Here is a 21,464-nt window from a genome sequence, read left to right on the forward strand (position 1 = left end):
AATGCAAACGGCCAATGCCTTTGGGTCAGTGCCTCATGAGATATTGTGGACAGCTTTCAGTTTCTTTCATGTCCCAGAAGGCATCCTAAGGCTAGTAAAAGCCTGCGTCCATGACCTCAAGTTCTGCATAATAACACAGGTCAATACAACCTCCTGGTAGCACCTTGAGGTAGGCATATGGTGGGCTGCACTATCTCTCCACTGGCCTTCACTATAGCAGTGGAGCTCATAATTTGTGCATCACAATGGGTGGTTGGAAGAGAATGTTTGAAGAGCGGCTGAGTCTTCCTCCAATCAGTGTACATGGACGACATAATGACAAATGCATGTGCCAGGTGCCTGCTGGATAAACTCCAGAGAAGCATCAAGTGGGCAAGAATGGAAATCAAACCCAGCAAACCTAAAATGTTTGGACTACTGAGATGCCGCAGCAGCATTGGCCTGTATGGGGGTGGTGCCCTCTCTCTGCCAATTTCAAGCCAGGTGGAGGACTACAAAGGCGCCAAAACTAGGCTGGCAATGACACTCGCAGAATCCCGAGATCCATTTGTTACAGGCACTGCTCCCACCCTAGCAACAGGGAGGAAATGGAAGCCAGGTGCACGAGATGCAAAGGCTGCCCTAAGGCACCAGGACCAACATGGCAGAGGGGACCTTGGGTTGGGAGCAACACCTACCTACATGGCAAAAGGCTATTCCAGCTGAAGCCACCACCTGGTGGTGGATGAGGTGCACCACCAGGAGGAAGCAGCCAGGTGTGTAGTAACTGTGTCCCAAACCAAGCAAGGCTGCTGGATGAGGTGGGATGGCGTGGAGTGAGTTATGGAACATGGAATCCAATAGGCTCAGCTTTATCATCAGAGCTACATATCATGTCCTGCCCTCTCCAACTAACCTCCATCTCTGGTTCGGAGAGGATCCAACCTACCCCCAGTGTACTTCTCCAGCAACCCTCAAACAAACTGGTGGGGTGTAAGACCACCATAACTCAGTGTAGATGCACCTGATGCCACAATCAAGTGTTTAAGTGCTTGGCTGCTGAACTTGAGAGCAAGGAGGGTAACCACCAATGCCATGCCCTCAAAAGCACATGCCACCTTCCTGCGTTTACGAGCCTTTTTTTGGAGAGAAACAGCAGACCAGCCCCTCACCGCCGGACTCATGCTTATTGAACACAACACGGGACTGAGAAATGCATGTAGACCTAAGCCAGAAGGTCACTTTCCCACCTGAAAATCTAATGACCAACCTGTGCCCAGACCTGGTCCAAATCCTGCTGGCGTGTCTTTGTTGTTGAGCTTAGTTCAATGGGAAGAAGCCATCGAGGAGGCATTTGAAAGGAAAAGGTTGTTAACATAGCAGCTGAAGCATGTAAAAGTGCACCCTGTGGAGCTGGGCTGCAGGGGCTTTGTAGCCAGTTCCACCACAAGATGGGAATTAGAGGGCAGGCCCAAAGTAAGGCCATCGAAAAATTCACCAGTGTTGCCAGCAGAATCAGTCACTGGCTGTGGCTGAAATGGAAGGACCGTGGAGCAAACATGAAACACACACCCAGCCTCGTTGAGGGTGTCTTGTGATAAATGCCAAAACACCCAAAGACACCAGGGCGCACAACTTATGATGTGTTGTACTGATGGCACCACGTGATCCCAATTCAACCCCACGAAGTCAAGGTACTGATATCACAGGGTTTGTAACAACCAGTCCTACTATGGATTTTCAGTTAACATAGAAAATGTGTTATAATCACAAACCATTACTACAGTGTAGCTTAAAGTGTTTATTGGCACAATTTATGGCAAAAACAATTTTTTAAATTTGTGGTGCAGACTTCAGCATGAATAAAAGAGCATATTACATTAATTTATAAGCGCTTATAAGGCACATTCAGAGATATTTTTTTTCTGCCATATTGTGCAATATCAGACAAGACAAACTGAACATTAAGTGTCACAGCATGCTTTGGCTGAGTATAATCATTTACAACAGGGATGCCCACAGTCTAGCCCTCAAAATTTACTATCCTGCAACTTTTACATGCAACCTTTCTCCAACACCTGAATCAAATGGCTGAATTCCCTCATCCGCATGTCATTCAGCTCTGCAGCGGCCTGGTATTAGTACATGGATAGTACATCCTGAGGACCGGACTTGGGCACCCCTGATTTACAAAGCACTACTGAAAACTTTTCTTGATGTTAAACTGCAGCTTTAAAGGGCTTTTCAACATACAGCTTAAATTTTTCTTCTGCATAGAAATGATGTGTACTGCTAAACACAAAAGTTCCTAACGTTTAAACAGCCTCAAGATCTTCTAGTGGTATAATCTGATAATCTCCATTGATGCAAGCACCTCTTCACATCCAGCTGGATGACCTTGGCATTGAGGTTAAAAAAAATCTAAAAAACAAAAAGAAAACCTGAATTTAATCCCTTTAAAGATGTATAAAAAGCTTCCCTGTGGCCTGATATGAAGACGTGAGACTCCAGCAACACTTTGACGTTGAGGTGATCTAAAGGTAGGCTTTAGGGACAACTGGGTCTCCGTACATGCAGTCCTCTTCCACTGCCAGGTTGTACTGGCTGCCGCTTCCTCCTTTGTAGGCGCTGGTCACAATCCTGAGCCAGCCTTTCTCACCCTGAGGAGAGGGAACCGACTAATGAGCAACTATTTAAATGAGTAGCTATTTTAGTTTATTTTCAAGCCGTGACACCAAACGTTTCATTCAGTGAAAGTTTGAGTTTATCATGAAAATGTCTCGAGTTAAATCAGGTTATGGTTGAACAATCAGAAGACAACTTGACTGCTTTTTATTGAACTCGGGTATAAATGAAGACATGTTGGTGAATTAAAAGATCAGCTCATTTGAAATATAATAGAACTGCTTTTGCAACATGTATTTTCTTGAAGGTTTGAAGTTGACTTTAAAGTGACCATCAGTGTGGTATTCAGTAACATTTAATTCCTATTAAAAAAAAATGGCTAACTGCCAATTGCTTAGCTTGACAGTCGGAATTTCATAACTTCAAAACCGTTTTAGTTATGATTATATAACAATTCGGTGCCACACTTTCAATTTGACAAGTTTACAGATGCTATCATTTTTTTGATTAGCTTTTTTCCCCCTCATGTGATAACTAGCAGAGGAAAAACTAAATTTTATTACCACCATAACTGCCTGATGCTTTTGTGATGTGACGACTTACCCATGGCTCTCCCCAGGAGTTACGCACAATCCAGTATTCAACACCGTCCTCTACACCCCATCCTGCCACTGAAATGATGTGGTTGATAAAAGGTTCGTCCTGGTATTCAGAGTAGAGGCCTCCTGTGTATGCATCCAGCTTGGCTGTAGCCATTATACCACAGCTAAAAAGAACAAGATACAGATGAAAATACAGATGAATTTCACTTTCAGGTTTTTGAGTCAGTTAATTAAACCAGGGGCGATAATGTTAGGCAAAACTGAAAAAAAGACGACATCTACTTTTTTGATGCTGACATTTGTTCAATAGTAGAGTTGACTGTACTTAAGCTGAAAGGTATATATACACTAGATGCCGTGTTCGGGCTTGTCAGGCATGTCAACACGGCCGCCATCTTGGGCCAGGGTTTTAGGCCCGGTCAGATCACACAGACTGTGTCAGACTGTGTGTGTGTGAAACCAAAATGACAGATTTTGTTCTGCATACGGGTGTTCCTGTGAAAGAAACACCGAAACCACGATAAGAGGGATAACATTTCACAGTAAGAAGTGGTTTTATATTATTTAACTTATGAACTTGTTGAATTTTATGTATTTCTTGAGCTAACATAAATGAAACCGGCTTATGTCAGGACAAGAAAATAAAAAAATGTTTTTGTTAGTAAGATGATGATTACTATAAGATGATTTAAGTGGCATTTGGCATTTAGCCACTTCATATAATTGTGCTAAGTAGGTCATGTAATTTCAACATTATTAAATCAGTTTCATGGCGTTAACATGAATTGCTGAACTGTAGCTACAGAAGAATTGAGAACTGAGTGATGCTCAGATGGATTTTCAGATGCATTTATCTTTTGTTTCCAAAAGATAAATGGAGGCGGCGGCACTCAGGAGGAGAGACTTTGTACCGACGGACTGTTCAGCCATCTGCAGCTGTCATTTTAACCCAGAGGACTTTGACAGGACTGGACAGTTAACTCGTTTAAAGGACAAAGTGATACCATCCATTTTTACTTTTCCTGACCATCTTTGCAAAGTTGGTGTCATGACAATTTCTCGTGTAATCCTAATATTTCACTAACACAACGGAGTCCCCTCTAAATGATTATAAAATACACTTTTAGAAATGCTTCCTTCTGAATGAACCCTTCAGTACGCGTACAAATTTCTCTGGTCTTGAATTCTCTGTTTATTTTATTTGACGTGTTAAAAAACATCTGTTTTATATTGGTGTTGTTTTCTTTGGTACCTTTATCAGGTTCATTACTTGTTGGGCTTGTCACATCAGAGGTAAATGTGGGTTCTTTATTTTCTATCAAAATGACATGAGGAACAGATGTAACTTTAACTGAAGTATTTCGTTTTGGGGGTATTTTGGTAAATTTCTAATAGAATAGAAATACTTTATTAATATATAGGCAATCCTTTGTTTGTGTTTAGTTTTATGTTTAGTTTTTTTTGTTTTTCAACTCATTCCTTTATTTTTTATTTATATTATTCATATTATAAATATAACTCCATTTGGCATCACTATTATTATTTCTCTGTGTAAGTGTATGATATGAAATAATAATAATAAATAATCGGATGACGCATCGGTTCAATGGACAGCAGCGTCAGAGGCGGCATCTACGTTTATATATATATCTATGTACACCACTGATAAGTAATGCTGGGCTTACACCAGAAGACTTTTAAAAGATTTGCAAAAGAAAACTACCAGCTCACATCTAAAGACAAATGTTTAGAGTTTTAAGTCTCAGCCTAGTCTCAGACTGAGATTTGACAAAGACTGTGAATCACTATTTTCAAGACTACAACTAGATTTTTTAGCATTTTTTGTGAAATGCTGGACAGCTGATATCGAACAGGGCTGATCTGCCCACAGCAAAGCAAACAAGGGGAGAGTTTCCCTCCAGGAGGGAATTACACATCATCATTAAGTGTGGCTTTGCATCTCCACCAGGTGTTACACCGACTTATCAGAATCTGGAGGGATGAATGAGTTTCTATTCTTCTCTCATTTGTTAGATCATGATACTGTAACACATAAATGATCCACAGCAGACATTTACTTCTAATAACCTCTTTCTGGACGGTCCACCGACAACGTGTCATCACCAGTTCTTGTTCATCTTTTTTTTTTGTCCGTTTTTGCCGTTGTTTTGACTGTCGGGATTCCTGTTTCTGCTTTTGTCAGAGCTCATCTATTGGTTGTTGATCGTGTTTCGTCACTGCGACTTGCGATAATATCAAACATGTTTGATATTGTTGCAGATCCAAGACTAGGGAAAGATTGATATTAAACAGCGCAGATTACCAGCTTAAACCTAACGACCGAGATGACGGGAGGGCGCTGTGACTCCAGTAAAACTCCCAAGATTCCCTTAAGACTTCCGTTTTTAGTCTGCGACTTAAAATCGTTTGGTGTGAGCCCAGCATAACTGTTTATCTCTTTACCCACATCAACATTTTGTTAGGTGGTAAAAAAATGTGGTCAAAGGCTACACATTTATGGAACTTGTTCTATATCAGTTTTATGTTCTTTAACTGTGTTTTAAAGATATAAAAAATTGAGCATGACACTTGCAAGTTAAATACTGAAAATACATGATTACAGTTCATTTAGTGGTGACATAATCACCTGACAACCACAAGGGGTCGACTCCTAGCAATGCTTGACAACCATCATTCAAATAAAAGAAGCACATTTAAGCAAATTTTTGCACATCTACATGCAAATCTTATTTATTATTTAACCCTAACCCCTTAACTGTGGTGCCGAGGAGGCTTATGTACACATGATTCTAGCAAAGTCCTTACAAAGCAGGCACCGTGGTATTACTGTTTGGTGGTGACCAGCTGATGACAATTTAGAGATTGTGAGTTTTCCAGGGTTGTAAGTGGTAATGGTGAGTTTGTGGCTTATGTGTGCTGAAAGGATCTGGGCTTTTCCCAGTCTTATGACATGTGTTTTCATGTGCTTCGTCTTAATTCTTAATGCAGACGTGGTGCAGTCTGCATTAAGAACATAACTTCAATATGCTGTGTAATCAAAAGTGAATTATCAGATAGAATAAGTAGAACTGTTGCAAACCTGATCGGTCCCCTGGCGTAAATCTCTGCCATCATCTTCTCCCTTCCACTCACCGCTCCATAATCTCCCACCTTCCACAGAGTGTAGTTTTTTACGATGTTGCACACTCCAAAAGTGGTACAGGTGCCACATTGATTGAAGGAGTTGCAGTCTTTTGGGAGACGCACACACATACAAACACAGGTCAGACTCATAACGTATAAATACCTGCAGCCATTACTCTGAGCACCATGGCAGACTTACCTTGGTCTTTAGCCTGATAGTTATTGCAAGTCTCATCTGGGATGCCGTGTGTGTTAGCATACTCCCAAACGCCAGTGTGATCCCCTCCGTGGCAGGTGCCTGCATCACCGCAGTCAATCACATGTTGGACAGATAGGTAGGCTGAAGGCCACACTCCTTTTCTCTTAATGTTGATGCGATCTTTGGAAAAATAACAGAAAAAAAACATAGCTTTAGAAGCTACGCAGAAATAAAACAATGATCACTTGCTGTTCATCACAGCCTCCTTTTGAAAATAGTGGAACTACTTTACCTGAAAACATGTGACTGAAAAAATATGTTGTGACTTTGTGACATACTCTTCCAGTGAAACAATGATTTAGCATGTTTTAAAGTCCAGAATAAAATCAAACAAGAAAGAAACAAAAAGACACCATCAAGTCCTACCTGCCATGGCACTGGTGCTGCCATGTGCCCAGCAGGAGCCACAGTACTGAGGAATGTGCTGGTTGCGTGTGGTGCTGACGTAGTTGGTGCCATCGATGTTCCTCCAGTCCCATGACTTGGGCAGATCAGAAATGTTTAAATACTCATGAGGTCGAGGTGTGGTTCTGAAAATGGCCAGCAACACAATCAGTGACACAAACCCAGAGGATCTTTAGATCTTGTGACTCATAAGGATCAACTTTTGCTTGCCCCTGTTTTATGTCTTTGGGTTTTAGACGTTTTGTTGGACAAAAAAAGAAATCTGAAAACAACCTCCTGCTCTCACTTTTTAAAAAGGTGCATTTATTTATTTATTTTTTTTAGATACAAATAAATTAATTAATAATTGCCATAATGTCGTCAGTTAACAGAGGCATACTATACTTTTACGAAAGTGTGAACCTATGGTCTACATTTCCTGCATTCTCACTTACAGAGTATAAAAAAAGAAAAGTATAAATATTTTATCTTTCTGTTTCACTTCTTCTTGCAAATGGGGATGGGTGAAACAGAAAATACTCAAGCTGGGGCACCAGAGTAGCCTTATGTCAATATGACTCACATACCACTGCATACACACAGAGATTTTAAACAATCAGACTGATTAATCAGCTAAACTAATATTAACTTTTTGGAGATATACTGGTTTCAGCATCTGTATCAAATAACAGCTAATAAGAAAAAAATGTTAAAGCAATGTCTTTTCATTAAGTTCTAAACTCAAATAAAGGTTTAATTTGACATTAAAACAAAGTTTAGCTGCTACACTACAACTTTATTTCACAGAAGCTGAGAGAAAACATCTAAAAAGAACAGTCAGGTTAGTTTAAACATATTTCAGATAATTTCTCATAAGAAATCATCTGCCATAATGTAATTAAACAAATGGGATTTTTTTTTTGTCATTTGTGAGAATGTCCCTTCAATAGGGAAGTTTTTTTTTATATATGGAATTTTATAATTACACCACAGATCGCCACTTCTACAGCGCTTACAGTAAATAACTCAAACTTTCTAGTTTTTATGGAAATTATTCTGTCAGACCTGAAAGGTCAGCCTGGCGAATATCAGTGCTGCAACTTCCTCAATTTATGATTCACCAAACCTCGTGATTTGTCGGTTTGCTGACAAGGAAGTTTTGATTGCTATGGCACATCATTTTTTACAGTTTAAAAAAAAGAAAGAGAAATTGGTGCATAAACAAAAATATATTCAAGCAAAATCTTGCCACTTGATCAGTTAAAAACGCTTGGTTTTTACCCCCACTTTTCCCCATGACATCTACATTAACCGTGATGTGTGAATTGATGATTGCTTTAAAAAAGCCAACATATCTTGTTGACAAATCTCATCTCATCCGGATGGTCTGAACCAACATAACTAACGGCGTGCCGTAGCTAACGTTAGCTAGCTAGCTAGTTAAGCTAAGAAACGGCAGCAAACTTTATACACTTTTTGTAATAATTCGTTATCGGTATAACTAAAGCGATCAAATTAAACACTACTGAACAACTTACCTCAGACCAAAGTTGTTTGTCCTAGGTTTACGGACATAACACGGCTGCTTCTTGTTGAAAAACACTCCGGCCGACACACTGGACAGCACGACCGATATTAGAACAACCACAGCCGCCCGAACCATCTCCGGTACCAAGCGGGACTTTACTCAAAGTGAAGAGGAAAAATGTTCAAAGTGCAATCTGCAGCAGAGACGACCCGTGTGTGTGTCTGTGTGGGTAGGTAGTCAGCCGGTACCGAGATTGCAGTCACATGACCGCACATGTAACCATGTGTTTTATAAGGAAGTCGCGAGACAAAAACAATTTTACGGGAAATGTTTGTGACAGCATATATGGTCAGCAAAACCACAGTAAAACAGCCCAGTAATACAGAATTTTTTTTTTAATTTATGAATTTAACATTATAAATTGCATGTTTTAGTTTTTATGCTGCAGATGTTAAAAGCTGAGCAAATCTGAGTAACTTTACTCACTGTTAATGAATCATATTCAACAAATTCAACATGACTAGCATTTTCCTGTGGAAACACTGAACTGAGAACAGTTGATCTGGGACCGGAAGAGCATGGGAATGCTCATCTGAAGAAAGCTTAAAAACGGGTAAAATAAATTGTTTACACGTATTGCATAAATACGGCACAAAGTAGAAAAACTCAAATACAAGGGCCCTGACCTAGTCATTAGTTGTCAGACCAAACTGATAATCCTCTCAAAGATAGACAAGTATTTCAGTCAAAATTTCAATGATTGATTTACGAAGTTGGCTTTTGTTAAATCTGTAATGACAGAGATTGGAGTTCTGACCAAATATAAAACTTCAATGATGAAAATAGTAAAATATGAATGATGTATAATATTGAGGATGGGTCAAGATAAACCATGGATAGTCAAATCACATATTGATGTGTCACTGTAGACACATTAAGAAAACATACATATCAAAAGTCCACTATAAAACTACCTTTTTATTTACCCTCCAACATTTTAATCGGACATCTGACTTGAGAATCTTTCAGTTTTAGACGATCATGCGCATAGAAGACCAACTGCCTTTATTGAAGGACAACATGATTGGCACAAGTATGGAAAAACAGTGTATTGTGCAGAAATCTTACATTTCAACTTACAATTAACATTTTGCATGTGTGTTCTATGCTGACAGAACATGTTTTTCTAACACTGTGAAAACAGTTAAAACCTGCAGTGAACACGTATTCCTGTTTGGTGCAGCGATCACACCATCCAGCTATAACAATCAGGATGAAAACAAAGTGTGGTGATTACCAACAACAAATCTGACTTTACTTATCTTGATCTAGTAACCTTTCCAATGCCCTAAGACAAAATGTATGACAATATCATTAATTTGCATAAAGTATTAATTTAAAAAACATCCTGCTGCTGAGGACATTGAAACCAAAGTCAGTGAAGTATGTGGTAAAATCTTAAACTGCTAATAACTGCAAAGTTTACTTAAAAAAAGAAAAAGAAAAAAAAACCACCAAAAACCTGCGTTTCTCTGATTTTAATGTTATACTTTACCTTTTCAAAATGAAACAGTAAGGGAGAAGCTATGGAGTTAATCAGTACAGTTTGTGCACAACAATGAGGACAAGTGTGGGTCTGTGTTTGATCACAGTAATTTAATCACGTTTGATTTAATGATCGTCTGTTTTATTCACTAAAGTCCAATTCAAATCAAATAGCCTGTCGAACTATTTTAAAATCTTTCAACTAACTAGATGAGCTTCAACAGTTTGGGTGCGTGGTGGCAGCGGTTCAGTCATGGAGTGAACAGTTGTATGCTCTACACCAGTCTTCGTCTTTTACAGTCACGCTCCATCTGGTCTTCGGACTTGTTGGTGGGTGCACCCAGAGGAGACACTTGGTTCAGCATGGAATCATCCGATGCCTGACCAAACAAGGCCATGAGCAGAGCAACGCCAAATCCTGTGGCACGCTCCCTCTGCAAAGACAAAAGTAAAACTGTGAATTAAAAATAGACAATAACACTGATGAGAAGCTTAAGTCCAGCAAAAGTGAATATAAGCCCTATTCTTTATGAGCTGAATCACAAGACGAACTTCAGAAAACCACCTGCAGAAAAGTTAAAGATTACACAATAAGCAGTGCAGTCAGCTGCTACTGGCATCTAAATTTCATGATGAATCAAACTACCTTTTCCCATAAGCTAAGTCAGACTTTTGACAGCTGACTCAGCTACATTCTGTAAAACCAACATTAAAACAATAGAAATCCAGATTGGGGAACACAAAACCTCACCCATGACCACCAAACGCCTTTAATTTGTACCAGTTTGATTTCTCTTTTACTTTACTTTATAAAAGAAAAAAAAAATCCCCACACTGCTTTGATTATTCTCAGCTGAACCAGTTTGGACCGGTTAGGTTAAATTGTTGCTGCCAACTTCCTTAAAACATCTGACTGTTTTATTTTAGTTCAGTTCAGTTTTTCAAACACAGCACAAGAAAACTTCCCAAAGCTGCTGCTACAAACTTTGTAGTATCCTGAAACATGTTCATATCACTTTGTTCAAAAAAATTTTTTTTTGCTAAGCAGCATTTAGCTTAATGCCACTGCATCATACAGTAGCAACTGGATATCAAGACACTGGCCAATTTAAATGTGCTCCATAGCTGATTTAAAGAGGACATTATTGGAGGAAGTGAAGGAGAGAAAATGACAGAGCAAGAGATAAAAATAAGTAAAAATCAGACTGGTTTTTACTGGTTGGAGAGAACTCAGAGTACAGGAAGGATACTAGATGGATGCTGAATTAGTCATTGTTAGGAGGAGCCTCACTTATATCTGCCAAAAGTGCTGCTTTAGAGATTAACATCACCCAACTTTTAAAGGTTGAAGCCAACCTGCAAACATGTCTTCGTCTTCAACAACAAATGGTAAATGGTCCGTATTTATACAGCGCTTTTACTGTACCTGGAACGATACCCAAAGCGCTTTACATTATACATCACATTCACCCATTCACACACACATTCACACATGCAAGCTGCCATGCAAGGCGCTCAACCACGACCAATCAGGAGCAATTAGGGGTTCGGTGTCTTGCCCAAGGACACCTCAACATGAACTCGACTTGGCCGAAGATCGAACCGGCAACCCTCGGGTTACGAGATGACCGTAGAGCGGTCATCATCAGTGATCAACAAGTTCGTTAAAGATGACATCTGATTTGTGATTATGCTTTTGTTCTACTAATTTATTCACTGAGCTGGAAGTATCTTTACAAACTAGCTGTTGGGAGCAGAAAAAACAGAGGCAGCAACAAAAAGTAATTTTCATATTAAAGGGCACAGTTAAAAATCTAAGAATTTCACTGCATTAATTATAGATGATCAAATCAGATTATAGTTATTTTAAAGAAAGACCACACTAACAACCATCAACTAATGTATTCTACATAGAAAAGTTTAGTTTTCTCATGAGGAATGGAGTGACAGTTCTAACTAAAGGGAAATAAAGAGGCATCCTTACTTGAGACCATACGGTGTTTTAGAATTTAATTCCCAGGTCTCAGAAATGTGCAAGCAGACGCAGGTGCTCCAAACAGAGTAACCACATTATCATTGGCATGATAATCAGATTTTATCCAAATATTTTGTTCCTGTAGGATTGTGCTAAATGAGTTTGGTCTCAAACAAAACAATTATGTAATTTTATTAAACAAGAGGAAAAACGCTGAGTCAAGATTATCACCTGATATACTCAAAGATAAATAAAATATAAAAAAATAACCACCAACTTTTTACATTTGTCTGTTTATGCATAAACGTCTGCGGTACTCACTGCATGAACTGGAGAAGCAATGTCAACATGGACCCATACACCTGGCCAATCAAAACCCAAGTGGGAAGCAATGAAGAGGCCAGCACAGGAGCTCTGGGCATTCTCACGGTCCTGTAAAAACAAGGAAAGGAAATTATACATGTACAGTATACATAGAAATCATTAACCAATCCAAAATAAATTATGACATCAGTCACTTAAATTAAAGATGACAGCTTGGAAGATGGTACACAATACAGAGTAAATTAAAAAAAAAAGTATATCAAGGCATCTCAAGGGCAGAGCCCCACCTCTTCCATCATATACAGTTAATATTCTTTTTTCCATGAACACACAGACACACAAGTTTAAGAATGAGCTTTTAACAACCAAATCATAAAACATGCAACAGTACATCTGTATAGATTCTAAGATCCCGGTAATCGTGAATACTTTAATGGAAAGCAACCGTGGATGCTTTTTCAGTTCAGAGTGGTGAAGAGATTCAGGGTCATGTGTTTTTTAAACATTCACACTTCAAGAGTCAGTGAGGTCTGGACTGAAGAGGCCTTTTGGATGAGAAGGAATTTTCTTGGAAAACCAAGAGATGTCTAGTGGATTTTTTTTCCAAGCACTTAGGATTTAAGTTGGCAAGTAAGATGGATATACAAAGCTTGTTAGTAAGTTTTGAATTATGGTTTAGTTCAATATCTTCAGGACAAGAGATAAAACAAGAACAAAAGCAAGATTTTTTTTTTTTTACATTTCCTCCAGTATTAAAAAATGCTTGATAGTGCACAATGTCAAACACAAGAATCTGTACATACTCAGTTATTTAGAAGAAAATATCTATGACTCAAAAATAGCCTTCAGCTAGAGATGTTACTGCCACAGAGGCATAACAGCAAAGATGGGCACAATGAGCTGCACTAACGGCATGCCGTTTTCCTGCATTTTTTAAGCGTAGGGTAATATGACAACATGATGTGAGACTTCATGGCTTGTGTTACATTTTGAAGAATGTGGAGTTTTTTTGTTACGTACAGCCACAGAGTTCTTCATGTCAGCCAAAGCAGAGGTAAACTCGCTGAAGTGGAGCTCAGGGCAGTAAACCAGAGGGTGAGCGAGATCCCCGCTGCTGCGGCCTGCACGCACACACGCAACCTCCCACTGTTCGTTATTGGTCAGCACAGCAGCGTGGTACTTTCCTGTGGAGATTCCCTGAACAACAGAAACAAAAAGGGCCATAGATTTAAAGATAACACCTGTGAAGGTATATTTAGTGTTTAATCTCTTTATCAAAACAGATGACAAAAGAGCTTTAAGTCAAACAGTACTCACCTGGGCCCCTGTCAGTGTGGCCATGTCCAGAATAATATCAGCAGACAGGTCTTTGCAGGCATATACCACTCCATCAGCTAGCACCAGCCTGCCCTCTGCATCAGTGTTGTTGATTTCCACTGTCCTTGAGAATAAAACACACATTCTGGACATTTTACACCAAGATCCACATCCTCAGCTTGTAAAATGATACCGGGCACAACCTAAGTGCACTCAACATGACAGCACAGATAAAACAAGCAACAAGTACAAATCAGAAGAAGCAATTTGATTCTGAGAATAACTTATTAAATAAAAAAAAAAGAGTCTCACTTTCCAGAATAGAGAGTGTGGATATCATCAGGACGTGTAGCTGTGGGCCCAACTGAATTCTCGGCGAGACAAAACACTGCATGGAGGTTATCCTTAAATCCCTGAGAAGAAAGATTAAGAGATTAAGAAACAACTGAGATAAAAATGACTAAAGACAACTGATGTGAGAACAATTCAAATGGTGGCCTTACCTGTTTAATAGTGGCCTTGAAAGCTCCCAAAATGGCAGCAGCTCCACCACAGTCTCTCTTCATCCCCGGCATAGTTGTCTGGCACAAAGAAAACAAGGAAACAGTATTAAGAAGAACCATCATTTGTTTGAAAACACACAAGAAATTTGACTTCATTATTTACCCCAAAGGTAATTTACATGAGATGACATAAGTTATTCAGTCTTCAGCCCTAATTTGTCATTATAAAAAAAAAACATTGATAAGCCTAAGAATTGCTGGAAAAAAATCTCCTAAAACTCGACGGATTTCTGAAACACAGAATTGACATGGCTGATGAAAAACATCACTTCTCGTAGGTATTGCTATTAATATGTGTGTTTGCTTTGTTTTTATTTAAAATGCAGTGTATGTGAAAACCAGAATATGTTTACAAAGATGTATGTAAATCTAACACAGATGTGCCTATCATGGGCTTTAAGGGTGGAGCAAACTGTGCAATCAGAGGCAGAATAACAGAATTGTTTGGGATTCATTTTTCTTTTTCTTATTCCTTTCAAACGCTTAATTGTATATGTTTATTCTTACTATTATTACGATATTATACATTTCCTTTTTTCTTTGTCAAGAGTTCTCAGTAATTTGTAAAAGCTCAATAAATGTTCTTGAAGAAAAAAAAACTGCTTCTCAGTCTCTGAAGAAACCACGAAGTTTTATCTAAACTTTATCTTTTTATTCTTACAATGAAGCTGCAATGCTGAGGTTGCATCATGTAGGTGTTGCTGTAGGCTTAAAGGTAATATGTATATGTTGAATGGGATTAACTGGATCTCTGATGTACTTCTTCTATTGTATCTAGCAGTCTGTATCTACACCGATCAAACCTTCTTACTACAGTCTGTCCATGCAACAACCACCATATGTGAACAGATTATCGAGATCAGACTTAGAACATAATCTAAAGGACCTGCTGGTTCCAAGACCAGTGGATGTTAATGATCTTTTTAGTAGACAGACTGATAGGTAAACAGGGAATATATCAAAATACAAAACACCAAAGTAGATCATTACTCTGCAGGTAAAACATGGGTGTTTTTTGACAGCATTATAGTGAAGAGGAATGTAAAATGTACTGTTAACTATGATTGATTGTATGATTGATTAAAAAAAAAATTCTAAATGCATTTCTAAATGTGAACACCTGTTAAGATAATCCCAATTCATCAGCAGCCAAAGTAACATGATTAAATATTTGTGATTAAGCTTTACATTTTGTTCGATCATAACTATCATTATGTATTACTTATATAACTTTTACTTATCTTAGTTTAAATCTTCTTGAGACATTGGAGCTGCTCTAAGAAATGCTGCCTTGTTGTGTTTGTGTACAATAACAATTATTATTATAAGCCTCTATTCTCTTCTCAGAACAGGCTTAATGGTGCTCTAAAACGGATATGACTGCCCCTCCAATGAAAATGGGACGTACCTTTCCCTTGATGCTGAGTCCACCAGTGTCGTACACAATACCCTTGCCCACCCATGCAATGGTTTGAGTCGCCCCATCAGGTGTGTGGCTCAATACAGCTAATGCAGGAGGATGCTCTGCAGCCTTTCCAACACCATAAATACCTGAGAGGATGGATAGAAAGACAACAAATAATTGTACCAACCAATAATCATTCTGAGCATCTGTCAGAGTAGAAGCATCATGGGTCCCCAAAGATTAGATTTATGACTGAAGAAACAAAAAATTAAAACAATATTTTGTATATTGAAAATATTTACTGATTTTATGAGGTTAAATGAAATAACATCAAGTTAATATTGTAAATTCTGATGCATTCGTGAATTATTCACAGATGCAGAAAGATTTCCAGGGTAGCTTCATGAAAAACTCTTCAGCTTGCACCAAAACGATGTCAGCTGGTACAGACGCTGTCTTAAACAGAGACCAAATAGCATTCTCAAAAGCTGGAGCTGTTTTACGACATAAATTTGCTAATTCAAAACTTGATTTTTGCTGTTTATTGTAGCTAACAAATAGAAGACTATGAAACTGATCTTTTGTTTCTTTCCTCTTGTGGTAATTATTGTGCAACCCGGTCCTAATTACGGGGAATCAGAGCAAAATATTATTTGGTACACAGTCATTTGAGGGGTCGTAAATATGTTTTGCCTTAAAATGGTCCAAGATTCTCCTACTATTCAGGAGATAATGACAGTTTCCTCAACAATGTTTAGCAATATCAGACTTTTATCAGCTTGTTAGGACACAGACGTGTTTAGAGACATGGTTAGGAACAGCCAGGTGAAAGAAACTAAAAGCTTTTAGAATCATTTTAGATCTCAAACCTTGTCCCAATTATAAATCAACCATGGACTCCTCTAAACACCTGCATAACACTTTAAACCCTACTCTGTCTCTGTGCACCCAGCTACAAATCTACCAGTGAAAAGCATTAACAGGAAGAACTCAAACACATTCTGCCCTCCTCAGCATGTCAAATAACTTTCTCCCCGAGTGATCATTTCACTCCTAAATATAGAAGAAAAAAAGGACAGCTGCAGCTCAGGAGGCAAATGGCCTCTACGGGAGGATTGTGAGCTGTATTCCCAACTTTGCTGGTTTACATGTGGAAGTTTCTTCAACTGTGAAGCTGGCTGAACAAGCACCTTGTGTACAGAGGCTGCAGCCCCTGAGCCAACCCAGGCTCTAAATCCAGACTGGGGCCCTTTGCTGCAATGTCATCCCCAGATGTCTCAGACCCTTTTCCTGTCAAGCAACATGGAAAAAGATCCACACTACTAAACTGACTTCCTCCAGAGATGCAAGCTAAACATCTGGCAATGACAACTCCAGCCTTGAGCTAAACATCAATGAAATCACAATGAACCTCATAAGCAGAAAATCTGAAGACAAAAATCTCAAAACCTGAATAATTTGACATAGAAATTGGTGAAAATTCTTCCCAAAAGAAACTTAAAGACCCTCAGCTTGTTACTAGAATGCGTGTAAAAGTGTGTTACCAAAGAGGTCAGCATGCTTTAGCTTCAGACCAAATTACGTCGTTGTTATTTTTAACTGGTAAAAATGGAAATAAAAAAAAAGTAATTTCCCCTTAAAACATTTAGGAAGCGTTATCTTTTTGAAAATCGGGTCATCTTTTACTCAATTCACAATACATGAAATAATGTTTTTCATTTTAGATTACAGTTTAGCAGATGTTGTACCTCCAAGCCCTCTTTGTTTCAGCTCCTCTCCACGAATTATCACTGGAGTAATTCCAAGTTCAGCTCCTACAGCCTTTATTTCCTGAAACAGAAATGGATGCTTGTAAAGGGAGGCTACCATAGATAATTACAAACTTGTCGGTTTGGAGCCTCTTCCCTCAATTAATTATGTATAAGCTATACATAAACTGTCCTGGAGTCCAACACATTTGTTTATTTCTCAAATCAGGGGAGGTGTTACATACAGGAATTAATAAGATGGGATATTGCTATTCTGGTGGTGAAGTCAACAGAATTTCCCAAAGACAAATAATCTCACTAACCTCCAGAAAGTTGTCTGTGTTCATCTCATTGCATGGTGTGTCCACAATGCGAGCTGCCAGCCGTACACCATCGGCAGCGTTGGAAAGACACTAAACACGAGAAGAGCCTTCAGGGTAAGACAGACACTGCAGTGTATGTGCACTCAATCAAAACCTGCTATTCCAGAAAAAAATCTACAAAACATGAATTCACAGTGATGTACCTCAAGGTCTGCAGCATCCATAGGACTGCTGTCATGCCCAACAATCAAAAACTCGACTGTCACATGCTTCTTCTCAGTCCTGCATGAGGATGTAGAGCGGCGAGAGAAGATAGGAAAGGCCCTGGCAATGGCGCAGGAGGATGCAAACACATCAGAACGCTCACACACCATCTAAAGAGGAAGAAAAACAAGTTTGCCTGCCTGGTAAGATGTGCCCTCTTGTTAACAGATGACTCTGATTTGAGCACCACATGACTCCAAGTGAGAGTCCCAGTAAGAAAGCATCCCTGTTTAAATAAGCAGATATATTCTGTAGCTTAAGTAGCTCCTTGGTTTCCCCCTGAGTAGCTGAGGGAAAAAAAAATTTATTTATTGAGTATTCCACCAAAGACCAGGAAAGTAAAATTCTGATAAAGATACTGACCACTATGCAACGGTTTTTCCCTCCAGGAAGGCAGGAACGGACCAGACGGGACACAAAGTGGGCAGAGGAAGGGCTGTTGTGTCTGCTGACCCGTGAAGGAAGGGCAGCCACTGCAGCTTGGTTAAGGTACAGAGGGCAGCTGTCTGTGGGGTTTGGTTTCAAAGCACTGAGAGCTGCCTGCCAGATCTAAAAAGACATGAGAAAAAAAAATTACACATTTGAGTCTCTGTATATAAACTAAGCTTTGTACAGGTTTTTGGTCTCTAAGCTAAACAATCAAACAATCCTGCACATAGACAGTCACTTATAATAATTTATTTCCAGTCATTCATTCTATACAAACTGAGTACAACTGATCAGAAGCATCCAGTACCAGTAGCTGGATGATCCCGAAAATGGAAAATATCAGTTTCACATTTAACAACTTATACAGATCAAACACGCCTTAATACCTGTGAATGATTAGGGCAGTGCAAGAAGCCAATTAACAGAAATGTTGAATTAATCTTCTTTAGCAAATACTTAGAAGCTCTTTGAATAATTGTAAACCTTTAAGACGCAATGCCCCATGTCTCTACAGACTGCCTGGCACTATCACATAAGCATGTCTCTGAAGGGTTTGCATGGTACACTATGGCACTTCAGCAGACACTGAAACATATTTAAAAATGTGCAGTGCCAAGTGAGGCAAATTAAATCCAACACGTCATGATATAACTTTTTTTTTTTTTTTTAAACCAACAGTTTTTGTCCATGCCCAGTTGAAGTAATACAGATAAATTATCATGGGTATTTAAGACAGATATTTAAAACCTTGTAGAGTTCAGACTGTAGAGAAATCAACTATGTAACATTAAGGCTCTAATGAAATGCCTTCAGTAAATTTAAATGTCTAGAGTGATCATTCTTCCAAATTCAGCTATTTGGGTAACTATTCATTAACTTTGATTTACTGTTCATTCCACATGTTAAATTACAGAATACTCTGTGATCGTGCAGCCTTTAGGCACCATTGTAGTAGTGTTTTTGCCTCTCTGACCAGTGAACCTGTCAGTGCCCCAATCAATCATCAGGAATATCTTGAACAAGTTAAAATGACTGGTTGACAGTCAGTTTTAAACTAGATAGGTCTCAGATGGAAACAGAATCACCCTTAGGTGAAAATGTGAATCCACAGAACCAGGAAACTTAAACATGGGACTTTAACCTCAAGAATTATTCGGCTGATCCAGGAAATACTGAAACATACTGCTGTAAAGTTTATTTAACAGTTTGACAACTTCGCAGCAAATACACGTCCATTACTATTGTTATTGTTAACTTTTTTTATTTACAGGTAACAACAACTGACCGCTAACAGGAAAGAACAGTATGTTTAATACAGTAATTTTAGAGTTTGCTAATTAGCAAACCAGCTAACTTATAACGTTAGGGTATATTCCTCGGATATATTATATTTAAATAATTGAGCTACTAGTTTAAATACGTTAATGACACTAACTGACTTAATTATGTTAGCTTGCGCTATATGGCTAGCGTGGCACTAACATTTACCGCCACCAAACTACCGTAATTGTTCTACAGTTCACCTCTTTGCTAACAACTGGTTGTAGTTTTCCTTTGATCTGGCTCCAGCTGACTTGCTGTAGGTTTGCTTCATGTCCGATAATCAGGACAGGACGATTCTGCGGGTCAGAATCACCAGCAGACGCCTTGAACTCCAGCACTATGTTCGCCATTTTTATGACTAGTAGAGATGTGACGTTCATGAACGAATCGATTCTTTTGAACGGCTCTGGTAAATGACCGATAAGAATCGAGTCACAGTAGTGAGCCGTTCGTTTGAGATCCGTTCATTTTTATATACAAATTGCCCACGCAATGTGACATGGAAGTCTGATTTCCGACATGCTCAATTCACCTGAATGCATCGCAGAGCAGCTCTAGGGTGGAGCTAAAGGTAATGCGGGAACAACGAAGTAAACACTACGGTACAAAAGGGGATTAATTAATGAGCATTGCCGAACTCGGGGGGAAAAAAGAAAACAAAAAAACAAAACAAAACAAAAAAAACTCTCCAATAAGATGCGCAAACGGAGCAGCATTTGGATGCACTTTTCTGTTGAAAGCCAAGGTAAGGCAAAGTGCAATATTTGCCAGAAAAGCCTATCTTTCAAGTCAGTCAATTTTGCGTGGAAGCTAATTGTAGCCAGCTCAGTTTTATTTGTGCCACAAAGTCTTGTTAAGTATGGGGATATGGGGCTACGGTAACCATGGAAACACAAGCCAACTTAAATATAATAACCAATATTTCAAGATAATTCCCACCAACAGAGTCTATATTAGTGGGGTGTGCCAGTTTTAATTTAAATTTTACCATATAATCACTACCACTGATTATTCCCTTTATAAATATGAGTTACCCTGCAATCTTTAAAAGAAAAAAAAAAAACAAAACAAAAATGAACGAGCCAGTCTTTTGAATGGCTCTTTGGAAGGAACGGATCCTCAAGATCCGGCTCCCTTCAAAGAGCCATAAATCCCATCTCTAATGACTAGCTGACTGAAGACCAACGAGCTGCTGAACACTGAACAGAACTATCGTTCTGTAAAGCAAACTAGACCGGCGACGGTAGCCGGAAGAGGACAAAACAGCTCTCGTCAATTTAGTTAAACAGTCATCGGACATTTTTGTCGACTTCAACCGGTGAGATTGGAACGACAAGGAATCAAGCTTCATGAGTGTTCAAACACTCGTAAACATCCTCTCATGAAAATGATCATCAAATTTGTAGATTTATTTCAGTCAAATGATTAAAGTTTTTGTATAATGGCTTCTTTTACTAAACAAATTGGTGAAACTCACCACTTTTGTCTTAGTACTTCTTCACATGCTGTGGCAGGATTTAACTAAACACTTGGCCATGTATTGCATCTATCTAGAGCACACACTGGCAAAGTTATTTAATCCAGATCAGAAAAAAAGAAATTATTTGGGTCAATGCTTTGCATATTTGAATTTTTAAAAGTTCTTATTGTTAGTATAACTAATTACAGGTTTTCAAGCCTATTTATTGTGTTACTATACAGTTAATGAGTTAGTGCATTCATTTTAT

General features: G+C 38.8%; 2 protein-coding genes across 2 annotated transcripts; both read right to left on the reverse strand.

The window, feature by feature from the left end:
- Nucleotides 1-1,767: 1,767 nt before the first annotated feature.
- Nucleotides 1,768-8,783, reverse strand: ctsz (cathepsin Z). Its single transcript, XM_041981216.1, has 6 exons — nucleotides 8,532-8,783; nucleotides 6,976-7,139; nucleotides 6,550-6,729; nucleotides 6,307-6,457; nucleotides 3,208-3,370; nucleotides 1,768-2,639 (listed from the first exon to the last, which is right to left on the reverse strand). Exons 1-6 carry the CDS (start codon nucleotides 8,654-8,656, stop codon nucleotides 2,514-2,516), a joined length of 909 nt encoding a protein of 302 aa, XP_041837150.1. The 5' UTR covers nucleotides 8,657-8,783; the 3' UTR covers nucleotides 1,768-2,513.
- A 788-nt stretch (nucleotides 8,784-9,571) lies between these two features.
- npepl1 (aminopeptidase like 1) lies at nucleotides 9,572-20,087 on the reverse strand. The gene is made up of 12 exons (XM_041979760.1): nucleotides 19,938-20,087; nucleotides 18,349-18,534; nucleotides 17,925-18,095; nucleotides 17,722-17,811; nucleotides 17,399-17,480; nucleotides 15,654-15,796; nucleotides 14,186-14,263; nucleotides 13,995-14,095; nucleotides 13,683-13,806; nucleotides 13,386-13,562; nucleotides 12,363-12,473; nucleotides 9,572-10,500 (listed from the first exon to the last, which is right to left on the reverse strand). The coding sequence occupies exons 1-12, from the start codon at nucleotides 20,085-20,087 to the stop codon at nucleotides 10,342-10,344; spliced, it is 1,572 nt and encodes a 523-aa protein (XP_041835694.1). The 3' UTR covers nucleotides 9,572-10,341.
- Between the last annotated feature and the right edge of the window lie 1,377 nt (nucleotides 20,088-21,464).

Source organism: Melanotaenia boesemani, chromosome 3 (genome assembly GCF_017639745.1).
Source record: "Melanotaenia boesemani isolate fMelBoe1 chromosome 3, fMelBoe1.pri, whole genome shotgun sequence".
Lineage (NCBI taxonomy): Eukaryota > Metazoa > Chordata > Actinopteri > Atheriniformes > Melanotaeniidae > Melanotaenia > Melanotaenia boesemani.